Genomic DNA, 21,848 nt, shown 5'->3' on the forward strand with positions numbered 1-21,848 from the left:
TCTAACTGACATTTAATATGAAAGTATGTTTTTGTTTGAAATTCAACTAATATTATTTCTGGGTTTCAATTCATTTTTTCTTAAATAATGTATTTTTATAGATTTCTGTGCCAGATTCGATCAATCATGATCAGCTCTGGGTTTTTTTTGTGGTCTGGTTGTTTTTCACCTTGCTCATAGTAACCTAGGGACATTTTGGTTAATGTTAAGTTGAAGCCTATTGCAATGCTGCTTGTCAACTGGGGGGAGAGTCTTAAGGCATGACAATAAAGTAATTGGCATAGGTGCGCAAAAAGTCTCCCTAGTTTGGGAATTGAATTTGATTTTTCTTTGATTGCATGTCAGAATAAGTCCACACTAAAGCGGGTCAGACTCTTGCCTTGCCCTCCGTGCACACACAGTAGGTAGAACTGAGGGCTGCTCTCGGCAACAGCAGGAATGAAGAAGTCCGCAGTAGTGTTGTCGCTGGTATTTCTGGTATCAGATAAATTAGAAAGAACTTTCCATTCTATGGACCTCATCTCCTTTGCGACGTGTCTTTCTTATACTTTTCTTGTAACGAAAGGATGTTACAAGTTGTCAGATAACTTCTTTGAATCAGAAGATCTGCAAAGAGTAGCCTTTCCGTTCTCACCAACTGATTTGCAGAAGACAATTAAACAGTTCATTCCCAGTAGCTTCAGGACTGCAGTGCAGCTAGACTCGAGTACTGTTCATGGGGCAGAATAGCTGTTCATATAATGTACTGGTTTGTGTCTGATGGTTGAACTGAGGTTTGCCCTTCTATAGGTTATATCCCATGCAGTTTTGTTCTCTGGAATTACTCTGATGAGTAGTAGATGCAAAGACCACTACCAGTTTCGGCTTGAAAAATATGTCAAATGACAAAAGCACCTGCAAAGGCTGAGTCTGCTCTAGCAAACAAGTGCTTTGTCATTATCCATTGCAACTGACTGTTACTAGGCATTATAGCTGGCCATAAATCTCATAAAAGGGCAATGTAAAGTGTTCTAACTAAAATCTAAGTGGAATTAGCACTCAGGCATGATCAAAAATCAAAGGCTCAGTGAAGAGCAATGTATGAAACATATCGTTTCCCAAGTATGAAATTCTCAATGTAAACTGTAACAGAAGCATTTATGATAGTATTAAGCAACTTCATGCTAATTGCATTATATTGCCATCCAATAACTTAGATTATGCACGTGGTTTCAGATAACACTTTTACAATTTGTTTTCTTTTCAGTGTGAAAGTTCATCTGAAAGATATCTATAATTGTCTCCTTGGGTTTGTTTTGTTTAATGGTGAGGAGAGGTTTTCTGTGATGAAGTGACTTTTCTTAAGGACTCTTGGAGACGTAATATAATTTCTGGCTGCCAATTTATAAATATTTGCTTTGCATTTAAGTTTTTCCGTGTTTTGCACTTGGAGTAGTCTATTATGGACGGATTTTTCTCCCCAGTTATATTTTGGGTTTTCTTCAACTAAAAAAACACCTTGAATTTCCTCCAGTTGCTTTTTGATAGGCTATGAATGTCTAAATTGTTGCCAGGAAGGTCACTGTAGAAGGAAAGATGTACCTCTTACTGACAACATTCATTTTCATGTGATTCTACAGTCCCATCATTTGACCAGTGCTAGCAAAGCTCATTTTCGAAGTTGGGGGTTTTTTTCACTTTCTTTGCTCCTCATTACATGTTTATCATATCAGATTTTTCTTTCAGCAGGATTAATATTGTGCAATTCCATTTGTACCTGGGATTAATTTTAATAATTGTTTTTGATGCAGCCCTACAAAGGCTTAGCTAGCAGCACTAGAAAAAGCCTGTATTAATCTATATACTGGGATTATAGAGGAAGACCAGTTTCTTTTCTTCTTCTTTTTAAACATTACATTACTTGCAGATGAGGAAAAATGCACTTATTCTGCTGCCATACATGCAAGCAATTTTCATAGATGCCTGCTTTGTAATCCCTGACTAAACATTACACTGTAATACGTTTATGAATACAACTTAAGATCTTTCCAATTTTTTTATTTCTTCCATAGTAGTATTAGTCTGCAGAGCTTCTAGCTAAGGACGGTATCAAAGTGGTACATAATGCAATGAGCAGACAAGCGCCCAGCCTGACTTGCCTCATGTTGGCAAATTAATTACAGTTGTAATCATTGCAGGGACTCTCAGTACGTGATTTTTGACTGAATTTTTTAAGACCAGGATACAGCCAAAATGACACCACTTTTTCTCCTTTGTTAAGAGAATGAAAAAAAAGCTATTTATTTATTTTTTACTCCTCACTTTTTTATCTGTTGCTCTTGGACATACATTTTCTGTATAAAATGGAGCTGGTAGTACTCAAGAGGATGAACTTTAACAATGACGGATGACATGCATAGCAACATTTAGGATACTGTTAATTTGCACTGGCTGGGAGATTTCATGCCAAACAGAAGGAGGAAAGAGAAACGTATGCAGAAGAGTCTTACTTGACCTGTAAAGTCGAGAACAAGAATTGGTGTCATAGACCAGGCTTGTTTGAAAGTTTGGCCTTGGTTTGTTGGTTTATGTTACCAGTTACAAGGAGGACATAATATTTATAGAGATTCACAGTGTCTAGTGTAGATACACACTGCATTGCTTTCTACAGCTATGAAATCTTCATAGTCAGAGGCTTCACTAAGGAATGTTCTTACCCACAAATGATTTCTGAGAAATAAAAAGTAGGAGTCTAAACTTGTCTTCCCTTCATTGGAAGTACTCTGCCAGCAAAACGCTTCTGTGCAGGCTTTCTTCCAAATGAAATCCTTCAGTGTAATCTGGGAAGTTCCTTTGCCATCAACAGCCTTGAGAAAAACACTCTTATTAAAGAAGGAGAAGGAAAAATGCTTATTACCGAAACTTGTGTCCACGGAGTGGTCTCAGGATGGGCATACTCAAAATACCTAGCTAGGAGATGATGTTGCAATGTTACTAAATGGTTTGGTGAGGGCTTTCTGTATTCCTTTTTTTTTTCTTTGAACAGTGCAGAGTTAATTGCCAGATATTAAATATTTATAGATTTTATTATTATTCATTGCTAAATGCTGTAAGGACTTTTCCTGATGCTGTAAAGCAGTTGAGACTCATTCAGCCTTAGGAGCAAAGTGGAGATGGCAGCCATGAGGAAATCCTCCTTTCAGGGCTTCAAGTGCTGGAGCTCACCCTTCTTCTAATGTGATTACAACAGCCCTTATTGTGTTCAGATTTTTGATTAGCAAACCTCAAAAGGGTCAAATTCTGCCCAAGGGACAAAAGATTTGTGTCAGTTCTTATTTTTAACCCAAGTGTGCTCTCAACTGTGGCCACAATGAAACACTTTTCTCCCCAAATAGTAGCATCGAGTTTTGGGTTTAAATCACAAACAGCGCTGCCAAATGTTGGAGAATTAAGCAGCTGTGCTAAATGCCTGTCATTCTTTCGGGGGGGGTTGTGCGCCATTAACTTTTTCTTCAAGTTTCAGTATTGTTTTCTGAATTTTTAATCAGCTAATAAGCAGCAACTGCCACACTGCTATGGAAAAAAGTTATGGATCAGACAGCTTGATTGTGATCTCTGCCATTGTAAGGTCAGGATTTGAGCACAAAAGCTATTGTCAGAGCATCTTGCACATTCAGTCTTAGCTGCCTATTTATAGGGTTTTTTACTTTACTTGGAGGAGCAGGATTAGTGATTTTCAAATGAGAAGATACTGACTTAGCTATAGAAAGGATACCAAATGCTCTATAAATACCGATGAGTCTAATGTCTCGATATTCCTTGGTCTGCGAAATGTAACGTGCTTGAATTACTTTTCTGAAGAAGGGTTATTTAGACATATGGAAAAACATCTGTTCAAGGCATAAATAAATAGTGTTTCAGTGGTTATACAATGTAAAAGACCATTCAAGGACTCTGTGCCTTAGTATCTACCATGATATCATTCTGGCTATGATTTCTTGAAAGCAGCGTTTTTCACATTGAGGTGTAGATTTTGAGATAAACATGTTTAAATCAAATCCTTTAATCGTTAATGGAATTTGTATGTACAATCATTCCATGGGATTTTTGTCTCTGGAGAACAAAATTCTGCCCATGTTGTGAAATGTCTGCCTAGTTTATAGGTACTAATTTCCATACTTCTGAAAAGACAGAGCCGAGATGAAGAACAAAAATGAGAAGATATGTTTAAATTATGCATATTTTACCCTCCTTCCTGCCTTTTTTTTGGTGGTTAACCAATGTATAATATATCAGGCAAAAATGAATTATTCAGTGAGTAACTTTGAAGACAATTTGCTTGGGTGTTTCAAATTCATGTCTCTCTCTAATGAAATTTGTCAAATGAGGAGCAGTAGGACACCCCACAAGTTCTTGTATGAGGGAGCTGCCGAGTCATGAAATTCTGACTGATTTTGAACCAAAAACTTCTCAGGCTTTTCAAAAATCACTGTTTCTGATTTTGTGCACGATCAGCACAGTTTTGCCATTATACCAAAATAAACAGATGCGTAATTTTATAACAGACAGGAAATTTAAAAATATATTTAATAGCACATATGTGATTTTTTTTAAATGTAGGTTTTAGAAAAAGGAATATAAGGTCTGTCTTTACAAATTACAGAAATGCAAGTATATTGTCGACATTGTATTTAAATGAGCTGTTGAGCTGTGACATAAGGAACTGGATAAAGTGATGACAAATAGAAAGTTCTTGCACTGTGGCATTTGTCATGGCTGCAAGTCATCTTTGCAACTCTGATTTTACTCCTGTATGTGCTTTTCCACAGCTCTTGAGCTTCATCCTACCATCATTTCTGGAGTGGTATTCCATAGATCAAGTCCTGGATTGGAGTATTTTGTGTCTGAATTGATTTTGGTATTTGTGATTTAGGGATCTGTGATGAGAGGGACACGTAGAAGTTAACATTTAAATTAAATACCTCGTAAACTCAGTAGAGAGTACAGAAAGCTCTTCCAAAGGACAACTGAGAGCGCACGAGAGAGGAATCTTTTACTGTAAAGATGCCTGAAGTTAATGGTGTGAATATCTTCCCTGATGATCAAAACAGCCCTCTTAAACTATTTAGTATTAAAAGTAAGGATAAAGTATTTGGAGGAGAAACTTTTTAAAATGATGCATGCCTGTTATCTCTAAAAACCTTAGGTGGTTGTAATTGCTCCCTGTGTAGTCTGATTTTCCTGAACAGTTCCTCTTAGATCCCTTTCTCCAGGAAGACAGAGTCCTCTCTTCTTCCAGGAAGATCAATGTACCATTTATAAAAACTCTGCTGTTGAAATGTCAATGCAAGATTCCAGTGAAGTTTGTTAAAAAAAAAAAAAAAAGAAAAGAAAAAAAAGAAGAAAGAAGGGGGGGGGGGGGGGGAAATATGTATGTGCCAGTACTTAACCTGAAGTAAAGGTAAAAGAGAGATGCAGAGCTGTAGGGTGTGTAATACCCTGGGACAGACCAAATTCCCTCTGGAATTCCTTTTCACTGTTCAGGAAACACCCTCCTGCAGTACTCAGTTTCCACAAACAAATCTGTACAGAAGTTAGTGGGGTTGGCTTTAGACTTTGAACCATATGTTGATGTATATGGATATTACATCTTCCTGTTTGGTAGCAATACATGCAGACATATAAATGTCTTCACTTGGAAGTATACTGAAATATACAGATGCTGCCGTGGGAGGTGGGAAGGAGACAAGGTGCTATGTAAATAAGTGGGTAAGGGTTTAGTGAGGAGGTGTAAGGTGTGCGTTTATAAATTGGTGGGTTATTCTGGTAGCATTCACCATTTTAGAGGGGAAAACAGAGTTCTGCAATGTGAGGAGGAGTGGGAAATGTAAACCAGTTATTCTTCAGGGTCTCGAATACTGAAGTAGCTCAGAGGCAAGAGCAGTAGCTTAGCAAGCTGCATTCATTACCTACGTTCATAGCACCGCTGCTACTTTACTCTGAGATTTCGGGGCAAATCAACTCATCTTTATGTGCTCAAATCTATCACTTAATAGTTGTAAAGACCTTTGTTCAAACCACTTTAGATGGAACTAACTGAGGGCAGGTTTGGCTTTATAAATAAAATCTTGAGTTTGTTTCATTTTTGCTGTTGTCAGCAGTCAAGAAGTTTGGGGTCACAAAGACACTTTCTTAAGTCTTAACATGCTAGCTAGGAACTTATGACTGCAATAGCTTCTGAAAGGGTCTTTGGAGTCATTCCCATTTTTCCCTGTATTCTTGGATAAATGTGTACCACTTTCCTGTATGAATAGCGTTCAAGCAACAACAGATGTCAAATTGTTTGACCTGATACCTCTGCACACAGGATCACTGCTTTTACAGAGAAACCAGGGCATTTCAGGTGAGGTTAGTTTTCAGCCTTTATCTCATTTCATCTTCTGTTTAAGTGAATGAAGGAAGGATAGTATGAGCTCCAGCTAAGGAGAATGGGGGGAAAAAAAAATTAAGTCATATAATCTCTAGCATGAGCAAGTTGGCCAATAATGAAATTTTTAAAAACTGATGAGAAGTTATCGTACACAAATATATTAATGTAAAATAATGTCATGCAACCTGATGTTCCACAGTGCAATGACAATGACAACATTACCTTGGTGTCCTTTGTCACGTTAATGATGCACTACACCTAGCCACCTGTCAGCTCCATTGGAAGGCATAGCAGCTACGTTGGAACTTGTAATATTAAACAGTTCAGCATATTGTACCTATCAAGAAGTAGCAACACCCTCTTATGCAGTGGGAATTTGTTTAAATTTACTTCTTCCATCTGATCAATGTTAAACTATATATTGTAAAATGAATTCAAGGTGTAAAGGATACTCTGTGTTGAAAAGTGTATATGTTCAACAAATAAATTGACTAAATAATAAAACTAATAAATTAGGTTTTTAAGCAAGGCATATACAGCTGCGCCTCTGTCTTTCTAGTACTCCTTTTGAATTCAGATTTGTGGTTTCCATCTTTATGGAAATGATTTATATACACTGTAGCATTATGTTGAGTTGTGTCTGAAACAAAATCTTGCTCCATTTCTTCCTAGTCATGAATCAGTTTCTGACAGGATCTTTTGTTTATGCACTTTCTGTAATTATACTGCAGTTTCTTCATTAAAAAAGAATGAAGAAAAAATAGCCGGTAAACACCAAGTCCCTTCCAAATTTAACTGTCTTTATGTAATTAGGAAATTACAAATCCCTGTGAATACAGTCATGCAGATCTTCTTTCTCCATTTGCCAACTCAATCAGTACTATTCTATACAAGAAGAACATGAACAAAAGGCAGCAATCAAAATCAGTTGATTCAATGACCACCTGTTTCTTTTAATTAAAAATAATAATTTAGTGTTAATTCCAGGAGGAGACTGAAAAATCTGCCTTTGAATCATTTTTGAACTGTGCTCAAGTTGTCCTCCTCGATACAAGTATAGAGAAGGAAATAGTTGATTGATAATTGTCGACATTAATTAAATATTTTTTTTTTCCTGTTTGTGTACTTTCTTAACTTGCTTCAGAGTAATAAAGAATAGAAGTGGTCTTAGTAACAGTGATGGGAAAAGCGATTTTTGTTGTTATTTTTGACTAGGATGTCATTTATTATCATGAAAGACTTTTCTTCTACAGAACTTGAGAATCAGTCCTCATTTCTGAATGTAATTCCAACCCTTGAACCCACGGATGAATTGGCTGTGTTTTGAATTTGCCATACTGCAGCTGCTTCCAAATGTGCTTGCGTGGGTCTGCAAGCAGCACAGCAGTGTTTGCACAGCGCTCTGCTGTGTGTATGCATAAGCTCAGGGCTGTCCTTACCTCTGTTATCTCTGAAATCCGCCACCAAAAGAGCCTGCCTCCTCTCTCCATTGCCTCCTTGTTTTACAGTCTTAAAGACTAATTTACATAGGTTTTATTACCTGTATTTTTGCTTAGTCTTTGTTTTCTTATCCCATTACTACCTTTGTTATTGTAGAGTTGAATGCAACTCTGTATATGCTCTTAACACCTACGTTAAGGTGTGCACATGATTTCCCATGGTACAGATGCCAGTGGAATGAGCGCTTTCTCTGAGTTATTCCTTCGAGTCACTCCCAACAGTGAAACTCCAAATTCTGCCTGGAGGTGGGATTGCCAGAAAGAGTCAGTGTATAATTTCTTACCAAGTAAGAAAGCATGGTTATGTCATTCCTCTCCTCCTCCATTGCAGGAAGGCGCTCTTGGTGGCTAGATGTCAACCTGTGGAAGATTTTTTTTGGGGGTGCTTGGCAGGTAGATTTGGAGGTCTACGGAGTCTTGCAGCTGGGGAGGAGTAACCCCATGAACCACTACAAATCCCACCTGATCCGTAGTTGGCCCTGCTTTGAGCCAGGGGTTGGGCTCCATGGTCTCCAGAGGTCCCTGCCAGCCTCAGCATTTCTCTGATGTTTTTGATTCTTCAGGCAGTAGAAGTCTTATCTTTTATTGTACTTTTCTGAAAGCAACAAAACTTCTCTACACTGCAGCTCTGAGAGGGGAAATGTCAAACAAACTTTAAGCATTTGTATATTTTGTAATAAAAAGTGATATGATCTTAATAATTCCCAAGAGTCTCAGATTCTCTTTGCTTTCCCATGTACACAGCCTCATTTGGTCAGGGAAGAACAAAGCTGGTGACCAGTTAAACAATGACTTTTTGCCATTTCTTGCTTCTGGGCTTTGGTCATAGAAGCCATATTTTAAGCCCTGGAAGTTATTTCCAGTAGAAGCATCTGGCTTCTTGGCTCTCGCAGCTCCTCAAGGTTGAAGATGTTTTCTCAAATTAAGATGCCATGCAAATCACCAATCAATATTTTTGTTATCTCAATAGGAAAATAAATATCGAACAGAAGAAAGTCACTCAAGCAGACGTGGCATCTGAATGGGGTCTTAGATATTGTAGTCGCTGTTTGGAAGGTGTTTAGAAAAGCTGGAGTCTGAAGACTTTCATAAATGAAATGGAAGTTTGCCTGAGGACAGCGTGGGATGAATGTGGGATTTGGCTCCGTACAGAGAAAAACATGCTAGATTCTTCTTAAATATGTTTTATTAACTTGGTATTCGCTTGGGGAAGTTAAAGCTGTTTTAAGTAAAATATATGCGGTACAAATTGCAATGGTTTCATTGATCTGTTAGAGCAGCGTTCCTTACGATCCATACTTTAAAGACTTTTGGAAGGGGACAAAGAAAGATGTAGGATTCAGTGTTTCTATCGCAGTTGGAAATGTTCAAAGGTTGTGTATTAATGTGAGGAAAACAGACTTGCCAGTCTTCTGGGGCTTTTCTATTGGTAAAGAGGACCGGTGATCTCTTATCACGATTTGTATATGGTTTTGCATATATTTAATGTATTGTCTCCCCTTCTGTTTTCAGTAGACATTTGAACAGTTAGTACCACAATTTATGCCACTGAGGTTCAGGAATTATTTTTTTCTTTTGTTTAAGTGAAGTAATTTGGGATGTTTTAAGCTTATTTTTCCTTTTCACCTTTTAAACTAGTAAATAAATAATTTGTAAGTGTTTTGTTGGGGATGAAAAACAATCCTGTGGTTCTGTCATGGAGGTAGGAAACAGAAAAGTGGGTACATTTGCATTTATTTACACAAAATTGTTCTTTGTTGTTGTAAGCCCTGATGCAACCTTAGGACCTTACGGGTCATCTGCTGCAGAACTCCTTTAAGTTATTTTCGTAATGGAAAATATAATTTTCCGTTTCTCCCAAAATATTTTTACACTCGCATTTTTGCATTTTCTGCTTCTTAATGATCACAAAAATAGCAGTTCAGATACAGAAAAAAACCTTTCACCAGCTGTAGGCCATTTAAAAAAAAAGAATTAATCTTATATCCTGCCTAACACCTTGTTAACATATGTGTGTTGGTATTAATGACTGAAAACAGTCATTTTTTCCTCCAACCTGGATCACTAGTACAGACTCTGGCACTGACAGATCTGCTTGCAGTGTTGATTTAAATTCCTTCCAAAAATCTCACCAGTTCTTGCTGTGTAACCTAGAAGATGCAGAATTAAAGACAACATGGGTATAGTTTCAGAGGTTTTGGTCTTAGATGCATGGTTCTGGTTATTGATACTAGTTACACAGTTATTCATACTATCAAGATGCATACTATGAAAAGGCTTTAACAACTAATAATATGATGCTGCTTTGTATATAAAATTTCCACTGATGCAACCTCACACAAAGTGTTTTTTGTATATTTTATACTTAAAAGCAATGTGATGATTTCATGCCTGCAAAATTATAGTTGGTTCAGTGTTGCTATCAAGGGGAATAAATTCTAATGAAAAGGGAGCTTTTAGAAAGAATTCAGAAATATAGTGCTCATAAGCTGTTTTGTAATGTGTTAAAGCACAGTTTGACATGTGCTGCTGGTTAACCGTGCGCTTTCAATTATTGCACACCCCTCTCTTTGATCCAGGAAAATTATGGAATGATTTCTCGCAGGGGGGTGCTTTCCATTGCTGGAAATGGATTCATTTGTGCTAAACAAAGAAAGAAGGCAGGGATGGTGGCAATACTGCTGCAGGGGGGGCAAAAATGTAGTTCAATGGCAGTGCATTGATTGGAAAACGTGTGGTTTTGGTGAGGTGCCTCTGTGTTCTTCTGCTTCCCTCTGCTGGAGCGTGGCTGGGTTCCTGCCTGTCTCCCAGCCAGGCTTCGGAGCAAATCCGAACCCCTTTTAGCTGAGCCAAAGCTGTCTGTTTGGGCAAGTCACTCCTGCAAACTCATTTATTTATTTTTTAAAGGTTTCATCTCCGTTTTGTGGGTTTTTTTCAATAGGTCCACATAGTGCAAGTCTGTGTAGAGCACACGTCTCCTGGTCAGTGCGGTTCTGTGGCTGCCTATCTCTGTATGAGTGTGTCTCAGCTCTGAGACTACGCAATAATATTTTGATTTTTTCAGAGCTTTATGGGGTGTAGATGCCAGGTTGCTATTCATCTTTATAGGGATGCTGCACCCGTGTATGTCATTACAGGCTCTGAAACTCCAGTCTATTGTACTGCGGTTGAATTGCAGGGCACTGGCTAGATTTCTGCCAATTTAAAGGTTTTTCAAAGACAAATATTTAAATGTCTGTGATATTGATTGCCCAGAGTTTCCTCTCCCATTTAATTATACTATATTGCATTCAGTTGTACTTACAAAAATGGGGGGTTGTCTTAATAATAGCAGAGAATTCACTTTTTAGCATGAAAATAACATGAATTTTAATAGAGCGTATCATTCATCACCGCTTAACAAGTGCTTTCCCATTGCCACTTTCCCTCTTCATAATTTTGATGGATTTTGGAAACAGAAGTGGGTTTTCCCTTTAGAGTTTCACAATTAATCTATGCCAAGTTTAGTGCAAAGTTCAATTCTCTTGCAAATAGCAGCCATTATTTGGCAGTTCATCTGTCATATCCTGGCTTGGCTCCCTGTGTTTACTATGAAATATGACTGCCAGCTATGCTTTGGGAATTATTGAAAGTTTACATTGATTAAAAGGGGATATTTGAAGAAAATTTACAGGAGCTTACGTCTAACTCAGTAGTTTACCTCTAGCTGAAAAATGCTAAGATGCTATTTCCTCAATAATGCTTATAAGTCACTTAATGCATATTTAACATTGGGAAGTATTAAACTGTGTTAACAACTATGGAGTTAATTGCTGTTAATAATATAAGTAATTAGTACTGGCAATGTAGTAACTATTACTAATACAGTTACTTATAATTAAAGTGTAAACTATAGATTCAAGGGTAGTTCGAAGTGCATGAGAAGCCTGTGTTAAAATAGGGAATAAGATAAAAAGCTTTTATCACCTAGTATGGGTGTATAGAGATCTCCTGGCTTTCTCTATATGTTCTCAGACTAGCTTGCAAAATAACAATGTTTTATGTACTTCAATTTACCAAAAATAAAAAAATGCATAGGATTGATACAGAAAATAGAATTAAATACCGATGAAGAGTGCACTCTCTTCTTTATTAGCTTTTAAATACGTTTTAGGTTCTCCTATTTAGTTCTGTCAAAAGGATTTTAAAGGAGAGATTTCCTACCTGCAAAGTTTCCATTTCAGGTGTAGTGGTGTAGTTTTGGTACTGTTTTCCTTTGTCCTCTTTTTATATGCTCTGCCTGGAATAAGTGACTTCATGTGTGCATATAGAATAATAACTAATAATAGTCAGAACATTCTTGCTGCTCTTTAAAAAAATTAATTCATATTGAATTATTCATTTTAAACATCATACAGTAGGCATTTTCACACAATGTTAGAAAACTAACATTTATTATAGAAAGCAAATGATGATTCAAATTATATACATTGAGTCACGCAGGGCCAAGTCCAAAGTTTGATCCAACTTGATTTATTTATTCAAGTGACTGGTTGTATTTCATTGTTTTATAAGAATGCTTTTGCTGGTATTTTGTAGTTACGTACAGTTAGGCGCAGGCTGCTTTGTAGTGAGTGCAGTATAATTGTCCTAACATGTCACAACATTTTTAAGCCACATACACACCCCTGCTTAACTTAATTACCATGTATATTCCATTGATTCGAATAGAATTATTTGGTAGTGTTTTTTATGTAATTTAAGTATAATACACCGGTTCAATGTATTTAGTAGACTTTCACTATAATAATTTTCCATAGTTCTTTCCCCTCTCTATCATTACTTTATACTCATAAATACCACTTATGTCAGATGTTAAATACAACTTTAAAAATCTGTTTATTCAGTGTCATTCTTAGAAGCTGTGGGGTTTGTCCTTCTCAGTAACAGATGTGCTTACCAAAGTAATGTTTAAGTGTATATATTTATAAGTCAACAAGTCCCCTTATGTCCTCAAAACAAAACAATTTAAGGAAGAATTAGCTTTGAAAATGTGTTTGAAATTGCTTGGAAGGCATATAGTCAGAGTCGATCCATCAGATAACCCTTTAGTAAAGCAATGTTCCCATGACCCTGCACCACAAGACCCATTTGCTGTATCTTTAATAAATAACGAAACAGATGTTCTCTGGAGCATTAAATGACATTCCATTTAGATTAACTGTGTTTACAAAATAAATATGGTTGTTAGCAGTTTGCATTTCATATCTCAGGCTGTATAACAAACAGAACTATTGAAATAGTCTCAATTTGAATTCTTAATGTAAAGTCTTTACTCGTTATCCTGGATACTATATGATTTCTATCTGTGCAGTGAAAACTGGTGCTTAGAGATTCATCATAAAACTTAGAATTAGTACCAAAAACAATTCACACAAAGAATGTTACCAAAGCATGGTATGGCAAAATATTAAATTTTGAAGGCAAGATTTTGCCTTCTCATAGTTGTATTTTTATGATAATTACTATTAGAAGTTCCTGAAGTTCTTGAGAAAGCACTTATACTAGAGGAATCATTTATTTTTGAAGAAAGAGCTAGCAGATTTTCCATTTTGTATAACATGCTGTGTTTGCTCCTGATTTTTTGGAAAGCTTTTATTGGCAGATGCAAGTTGAAAAGTTAGTTTATTTTAAAAAATAATTTAATAATTCTTATCTAATATAAAGGTATATTAATATAAAATGTAAACAGAAGAAAAATGTTTTGATGTCTCATTTTGTAGTTTATTTTTGTTCAGGATGTTTTAATGCATGAAAGACTTGACATTTTATAATTTCCATGGTCTTACTGTAAAGAATGTTAGCAAGAATTGATTTCAAACCCCAATGTATTTTTTAATGAAGAAGACTTACTGCTCTTCTCAACTTCTGATCAAGATTGTGCAGTGACAGTTTTGACTAAAATACAGTTGGTGCTGGAAGTGGTCATAAAGGATATAAAAATATAGATGATATGCATAGAAGTATAAGGCTAGCACACTGTTTATTTTGGCAATACACATTTCCAAGTGTTGGGAATGGGCTGCGTGAGTCTGGTATATGTGAAGTTCTGGGGCTTTGTATATGTGGAATGAGCCTGACGTGGGTGAACATATTGAAGATGTGATTTCGTCCTTTTATATAAATGTTCTTGGTTTTCCGAAGGACACCTCTACCCCTAGAGAACAGCAAATGTATTTGGATGTGTCATACATTTAAGCGATTTGGGTGTATTCCCTTTCACTGGTCCTAAATTAGAAACCATTTCCAAGCTGCTGGTGGCCTTAAAATGTCCTCACTATAAGTTTCTCTGTTTGAAAATCAGATGGGAATAGCAGTCAAAAATATCTACTATGTGCCAATTTAGAATTTGTTCACTTTCATTTAAAATTATATAGATTGTAAATTTGCAACATTTCAAGATGATCCCATCTTTAAGATCCTGATTTTACAGTCATTTGACTGTATTTCAGATTAGTCCCTTAACAGTTACTTCCCTCCTCTCCTGCTATATTTTGTGTCATCATTTCAGAATGGTGATGATAACAGACTGTAAACAAGCAGACAGTATATGACACTTTAGCCACAGGCTGAATGCCGTCGCTATACTTTATGTATAGGTACAGTCAGTAAATGGAAGTTTTAGTGTAGATGAATCACAGGAACAAGACTGTGTTCTCTGAGCTGACATAGTCTTTCTTGCAACACCAAAACAAAGGAAAAAGAGGAACCAAGGCCCATGTACCTGCACCAATGTAGGTACCAGTCACTATAAGGGATGTGAATAAGCTACGTGCTGGAATATATTTTTCTGTATCATAAGTTGCAGAGCTGGAAAGTTTTGGGTATTTGAAGTAATATATTAAAGGTGTGTCAATTTTATTTTTTATGACTCGAGAATCTCTTTCTGTTTTTTCCTTCAGGATCCCAGAAGCAAGCACAAATTTAAGATCCACACATATGGGAGCCCAACCTTTTGTGACCATTGTGGGTCACTGCTTTATGGGCTTCTGCACCAAGGGATGAAATGTGACAGTAAGTGAAGTTTTTCTATATTACCACAAGGGTATTTTAGAAAGTAAGTGGAAACACTGGGTAACAGCTTCTTACTTCTTTTCAGTGGAAAATACCATTTCAAATGTCAGCTATTTATAGTACTGTTATATTTCAAGTGGATATTTTAGTACTATAATAATATACTAATGAAAATCACCTCCGTTGCTGAGAACATGGTGTATTCAATTTGTGGCTGAAGAGCCTTTGCCATGGCAGTTTTGAGAAAGCCTCTTTTTGGACTGGGCAGTTGAATGCAGTGTTGAAGATTGAAATTTCAGTTCAGTTGGTAGCCAAGGTCCAATATTTTCCTTGTATTTCATTTGTCTTGAAAGACTCCTGCTAGAAAAATCTAATAATCAATTTAAACCTAATTCCCTTCATTGCTAATGCTGGTACAAATGCTCTGTTTTCTTAGTCATATTCCCAGCAAGTCTTTACTCCATTTTCACTTTTTTATCTTCACACTTCACTAATGATACCTTTGTGTTTCTGAAGTAGATTATTTTATCCTCCGTTTCATTCACTGTGTACAAAATGTATTGTAAGGTAGAAACTAGCCATGTCTTTCAGTTGAAAAACATCCACCTGTAATCTGAAAGTCTTGCCAACAGTTAAGCATTGTAATCTTAACTTTCACTTTGCTCAGTGTTTGCAGTGTAATCATATTATTAGCTTCTCATAGCTGTCTGAACCATTTTTATATCCACAGCCTGTGATATGAATGTTCACAAGCAATGTGTAATAAACGTCCCAAGCCTCTGTGGCATGGATCACACAGAGAAAAGAGGAAGGATTTATCTGAAAGCTGAAGTCACTGGTGACAAACTGGAAGTAATAGGTAACAATTAATTTGGGGATTTTGCAGGTTTTGTAAATGTACAATATACACTGTGGGTTTATGTACCTTGGTCAAATCTTTGTGTATTAAAGCCAGTGGTGGAGTATTTCCCTTCAGAAGTGTGAGGATTTCATTCAACATGTCCTTGAATCAGGAAACTCTATAAACTGGTGTTCATAAAAACATATAGAAAAATGAAAGCTGTAGTAATAGCTTTAAAAACTCAGGAATATTATTTAGAAAATCACTGTAATGTCAATTTTTCATGTAGAAGGCAGCCCAGTGGGATAGCTAGCTGTTCAGAGGGTTAGCCATCATCAACAGTAGAAATACTTTAAACTTCCATGAGCACGCACACACCCCCATGCACCCCCACCGACCCATTCCAAGTCTGAAGTTGCAGAAAAAATTCTGGAAAATGTATTTTGCAAGTTCCAGGACTGTTTTGCTCCCCTAAATAGACATGTGGCAGGTTGTTTAACTCCAGCAGAACTTCCTTGCACTGTATCAGAGAGTGGAGTTTATCGCTCAAGATGTGCATAAGAATTTGTATTTAGAGCATGTTACATTTGTTCTGTATGTGCTTTCTTTTTTAGCTGGGGTCAGTTGATAATTATTGTATCTGATGTCCGAAGTGTAAAGTTGGGAGTGAACTTTATTGTTGATTTTTCCTTTCTGTTGGAGACAAATATGCAAAAAATGTTCTTTGCCAATCAGATTGCAGTGTATTTACTCAAAGGGAAAGCACAGGGCAGGAATTGGGATGGACAGAAGTGAAATAAGGGAAAGAATAACAGAAAATTTTGTTCATGGGTTTTTTTATAGGTAGAGGCAAGTCTGTAAAACAAATTCTAAAAGAAGGTCCCAATTTTTTATGGCTCAAAAATTAAGGAAATTTTGAATATGTGCTATAGTAACTAGAACCAAAATAAGTATGATATAACATAGGAAAAGGAGTAGAAGACACTCGTAAAACAGAAATTATCAGAAGCTTTTACCTCCAGAGAGTGTGTCATCACAGGTGACCAACACTGCTTCTTCAGTGAAGAAAGATTAAAGGCAACAAATCTTAATACATCACATTAGATGTACACTGATACATCTTTCAAATTGGTACTGCAAGAAACTGAATTCAGTGCCCACACTGTGAAACTCAGAGAGGGTACAATGCTTTTACCGTTGCCTGTTTGGTGTTGCAAAATCGAATTAAATTCAAGGGCAAAGTTAGAGCAGGACAAAGTAGGAGATTTCTTAGACCATCTCAACTTCTGCCTTTGTTTCTTGAAGTAGTTATTGGGAACCTGTGGGTGTTGAGTGTTGTGTAATTCTTCAGCGTTGCTCAGTTGAGAGGCTAGAGCCTATTACACACCAAAAGGATGTTCCTTCTACCTCTGCACTTCTTCTTTGGGGAATGAGACTGTACCCCTTGTAGTCAACATAAAGGAAATCAGACCATCATACTGAATTTTCACAGCTTATAGAACCAGCAAACTTCCCTTCTGGCACTGTATTCATTCACGGCTTTGTTCTTTCTAAATCCGAATACCTCCATATTTTCCTGTCAAACCTTGTAAAATGCATTGAAAAGGAGAAGAATGATAAAATTTACTTAGAAAGGATCAGAACAGATCCCAAGTGATACTTAATTGTAGCTTAACTTTTCAAATAGCTTCCTGTCGACGTAGGAGGGGTAAATTTGTCCAAGGTACTGTCATTAACAGAAAGGTGATTTCACTAACTAGTGAGGCATTTCAAAGATGATGATGCGGGTTCTAAAAGTAATTGTATCATGAGAAAGAACTAATCTGAAAATCATCCAAGTGACAAAATTTAGTGTTTGCATTATTCTAGGCCACTTTTCAGCAAGGTTCTTAAATATGGCTTAAACTTTCTGCCATAATGCACATAATTTCACAAAAACCATGTACTTATTTTCTGATGATTCAGCAGGTTTAGAATGCTTTTAGGAGCACAAGTGTTTGTCACAAGTCTTTGTGGTACCGAGCCACTATAAAGCAATTATACAAATAGGTATTCTTTTAGTTTACAATTTTATTTGAAAAGGTCTTGTCTGAGATATGAATATGGTAAAATTGTTACAGATATTTTGTAGGTTTTCTTCATAAGCTCTTTTTGGTGTGAGTGTACTTGGCAAATGCTGTTACTTTTGTGTTTATAAATAAAACATTCCCATCCCACAGTTAAGTAGGTTTCTGGACAACAAGAAAAATGTTTACTATAACCTTGTTATGTATATAACAATTATGGTGCTGCTGTTTTAGTTGAGGCTTGTCAGCATTTCCAAGCTCTCAGAAAATTTCTTTAAATAAAAATGACAGTTGCTCTGAGAATAAGCTGGGGTTTTTTTTTCTTTTTTAAAAAAATAAAAAATACTGTACAGACTAAGCCCAGACCAGGTAAAGTTTCAGATACCTTTTGTGCATGTTTAACTGAAAAGGAAATTAGCCATTGTCAGTTAGTTCATAGACATATTGCTGTCCAAAAATCTCGAACTCCTTTTCTCCCAGTATGGCATTGCTTCTAAAATATTTATTGACAAAACCTTTGTTAGAATATACCGTTCCCAGAGCCGCCAAGCATGATACCACTGCCTTTAGCTTTGGGAAAGGCGGTGAATTAAATGTCCAGGAGGTTTAGGAACAGCAGGAAAAATAATCAATGACTGGCTGTTTGGTTTGAGCCTTTGCCTGAATCTTTTTCAAAGGAATTACTCTGTAGGTGTTGAACTCCTTCAGCTGAATTCCTCAGTATCTCTGCTCTGCATCCTGTTTTGGATGTTAATTAGTTCCTGCTGATTCTTTCATAGCCAGCCTTGATTGCATGCTAAACATTTGTGCTGCTAAATGCAGGCATGCCACTCTGGTTGGCATCTTGCAAATACCTTCGATGGGCAACTCAACCATCCCAGTTCCAGCCAGGAAAGCTGATGGAGGATGCAGCGTGCTTAATGACGACTGCAAGATATATGGTCGTTTGGAGGACACTGTTTAGTACGTTGCAATTGTCTTTATTTCTGCGTAATTGCTTTGAGGGGTTTGTCGTGGCTTTTGTTTCCAAAAAAGGCCACAGTACACCCTCGCTTACTAAGTGTTTTTCCGGTAAAATATTGTAAATAGTACTGGGATTTTTTTCCCAGTGAATACTAGGAAAGAGGCAAGGCAGAGTACTGCCAGATGGAGTTGGCCAGTGGTTCAGTCAGATTATCTAAAATATCTAAGTACTTTGGCATGTTTTGAATTGAACTAATGGTGGGAATGATTCAGTCCTATATGTAAACATACTTAATTCCGGTTTACTAGGTCGGATCTTCAATCTGGGTGCTTAAAGGTAGACATACTTCCCTTTCTATGTGAATGCTAGAGACTCTGCAACGCTTTTTCACAAATAAGTGGGAATTTTGTATTGGTGTACTTTGCCAAAACCTTGCCATCTTCCCAGTGCTAGTCAATATGCCACATTCAGTGCTCATTTGTGTTGCAATTCTTAAATATCAATGGGTTATTTTATAGCTACTAGCTTGAGAGTTGCATTGCGTATTAATAATTTATTGCACTTGCAGTAAATCAACTTGGTAGTTTTCTTTTTACAGGAACTGTCTTGAATTGCTTTTTTCTGAAATCACTGGATTCATGACCCTTTCATAGGTTAGACCAGCTTGGAGATTTTGCTTTTAGGCATAGTTAAGTAGGTTTTGCTATTTTTAATCTATGCTTTTTGCACTGAATTTTCTTCCTCCTGATGTGCGTTAAAAGTTTTGTCACTGTTACATTTACTTGTTGACCCATCTTATAATTTGGGGCTCTTCTGAGTGAGTTTGTAGGTGGTTGCATCACAGGTTTGAATTTTTTATTTTATTTCTGAATTATTTTTATAGTGAATAAACAATAACCTTTGTGAGAAAATAACCCCATCTGGTACACCGACATATAAAAAGCTGCCACATTATTGGGATCCTAAACTGTGACCTATCAGTTGCTGGGAGCTGAATTTGACAGCAGCTGACAATAACAAACTGCCCTCCCGACACAGGCACCGATTTAGAGGCAGGGTGTTAGCGACTCGCTGTCAGCTAATACACCCTGCTGTTACATAAACGTTATTAAAAGATATATATACACAGCCCAGAGTTTTCAGAGGGTTTAAAGTGTATTTTTCTTAGCTGAAAGAATACAGAAAATCCAGGTTTATTCTTCAGCGATGCTTCTGTTATTTAAAAGAAGAGGAAAGCCGGCAGTGATCTCTGCAGAGGTTGGGAGCACATAACAGGCTCTCCAACAATAATCTCCCTTGGAGTTCTGTACTCCCCACCGTATGTTTTTCAAATTATTTATGAATGTATGAGTGCTGAGCCACCCTATGGCACTGCATATTAATGTCTTGTCACACTGCTTGCTGTGGACTGCTGGGTTAAGAGCCTCTGCCCAAACAAGCTTGAGAGACGACTGGAGAATTTTGGCACATTTCTAGATTTTCATAAAAATTGTTTCCTTAAAAGACCCCACCACACACACACTCTAATAATTTTAGTTATGATTGTTTAGGTCAGTATTAGTGTCTGCCTTTGTTAGCATTAATTCCATGATGTTCTGCAACTGATTTTGAAAGGGAACATATATGAATATTCTGGCTGTTTGACCAGCTTTTAGCACCAAATACCTATAAAGTGATCCCAAATAATTACGTGCATGTGGGAGGCATTTTTAATGTCTCAAAGAACGTGAATCACATTTTTTATTTCACTAATATCTTCTCTCTTTTCTGGCATTCCCAGAGTCTGCAGAGTTACTGCATTCTTTACAGAAAGAGCTGTGCCTTTAACAAATGCCAACCCCGGCAGCAGCTGAATGCTCCCCATTTCATTCATTAAATTAACTTTACCATGAAGAAATAGGCAATGCATAGTATGTAAAAGAAACGTTAGTTTTTCATAAATGGCCATCTGCATACATATAAACAATTTAACTACAATGCTCTATATTTATGTGAGAATATAAACAGATAAGAATTAGAAATTTAATAGTCTGAATCCCTCTTCAGACAATTGGATACATCTTGTGTTAAGACTTATGTTTTATTAACTAGCTGTCCTACCCAGTAGAACATATTTTTTCATGATGATAATTTTTATAATGGTAATCTTCTTTTACAAGTAAAATATAGTTGCTCCTATGAGACTTCCAGTTGAATTTGAAACCAGAGAACCTATTGCAGGCACAAGTACTTATTATGTAGCATTAGAGATGATGGTACATTTTTGTTAGTAGGAGAGAATATCTCAATAAATACAGAGGAATGAAGTATCATGCGATGTTGGTTAATTTTTCATCTTGTTCTTGAAAGGAAATTAATCATCTGTTTCTTGTGTGTAAATCACCTGTGAAGTGCAGGCGTTCCAATGGTCTACATTCGTTACGTTGCCATCTTTCAGGATTCAGGAAATGGGATGTAGTGAGTAGGCACTGGTCTCAGGAGGGATATTAAAAGAAATTTTAGTTGGGCAGGGGAGTAGTTAGGGAATAGAGAAAAGTCTCATATCAGAAAGCCCTTTTAGTGGCTGAAAACTGCATAGAAATTGGAAATCGTCTGAAAAGCAGGATTTGTTTTGGAGCCAGTTGTACATGTGAGTCACAAGCAGCTCCAGAAAGCAAGTGTTCAGTGAGAGTTTTAATAAAATCTTACAGTAAATCTTTAATGAAAGCTGAGCAGCTTTGGATTTTGCATATAGAGAGTACAAGTACACAACTTGGAAAAAAGGCTATTTTCAGTGATAGGTAAATCTTTTAAACGGTGATTAAGGGGAGTGCGGTAAGGTACTGGGGAGGAGGTTCCTTGGCTGGGAATAGAAGATCCTCTGTCACTCACCTAAGTCATCTGTAAACTGGGCAGATCACTGGAAATCCATACCAGAATCTTCTTCAGGAAGTAATGAGAATTATGGAATAATTTACTAATGCTTTATTGTGGGAAGATAGAAACTTTACGATGTTTTGAAGCTAACGGTCTCCCT

The 21,848-nt window shown here is 36.8% G+C and overlaps 1 protein-coding gene across 5 annotated transcripts in view; it reads left to right on the top strand.

Moving 5' to 3' along the window:
- The window catches only part of PRKCA (protein kinase C alpha), a 161,503-nt gene that overhangs the window by 84,670 nt on the left and 54,985 nt on the right, over positions 1-21,848 (top strand). For all 5 annotated transcript variants that reach the window (XM_075044249.1, XM_075044250.1, XM_075044251.1 and 2 more), the window contains exons 4-5: positions 14,850-14,961; positions 15,692-15,820. In XM_075044249.1, coding sequence (XP_074900350.1) covers positions 14,850-14,961; positions 15,692-15,820 — 241 coding nt within the window. The remainder of the gene's footprint in view (positions 1-14,849; positions 14,962-15,691; positions 15,821-21,848) is intronic.

Source organism: Buteo buteo, chromosome 13 (genome assembly GCF_964188355.1).
Source record: "Buteo buteo chromosome 13, bButBut1.hap1.1, whole genome shotgun sequence".
NCBI classification, from domain to species: domain Eukaryota; kingdom Metazoa; phylum Chordata; class Aves; order Accipitriformes; family Accipitridae; genus Buteo; species Buteo buteo.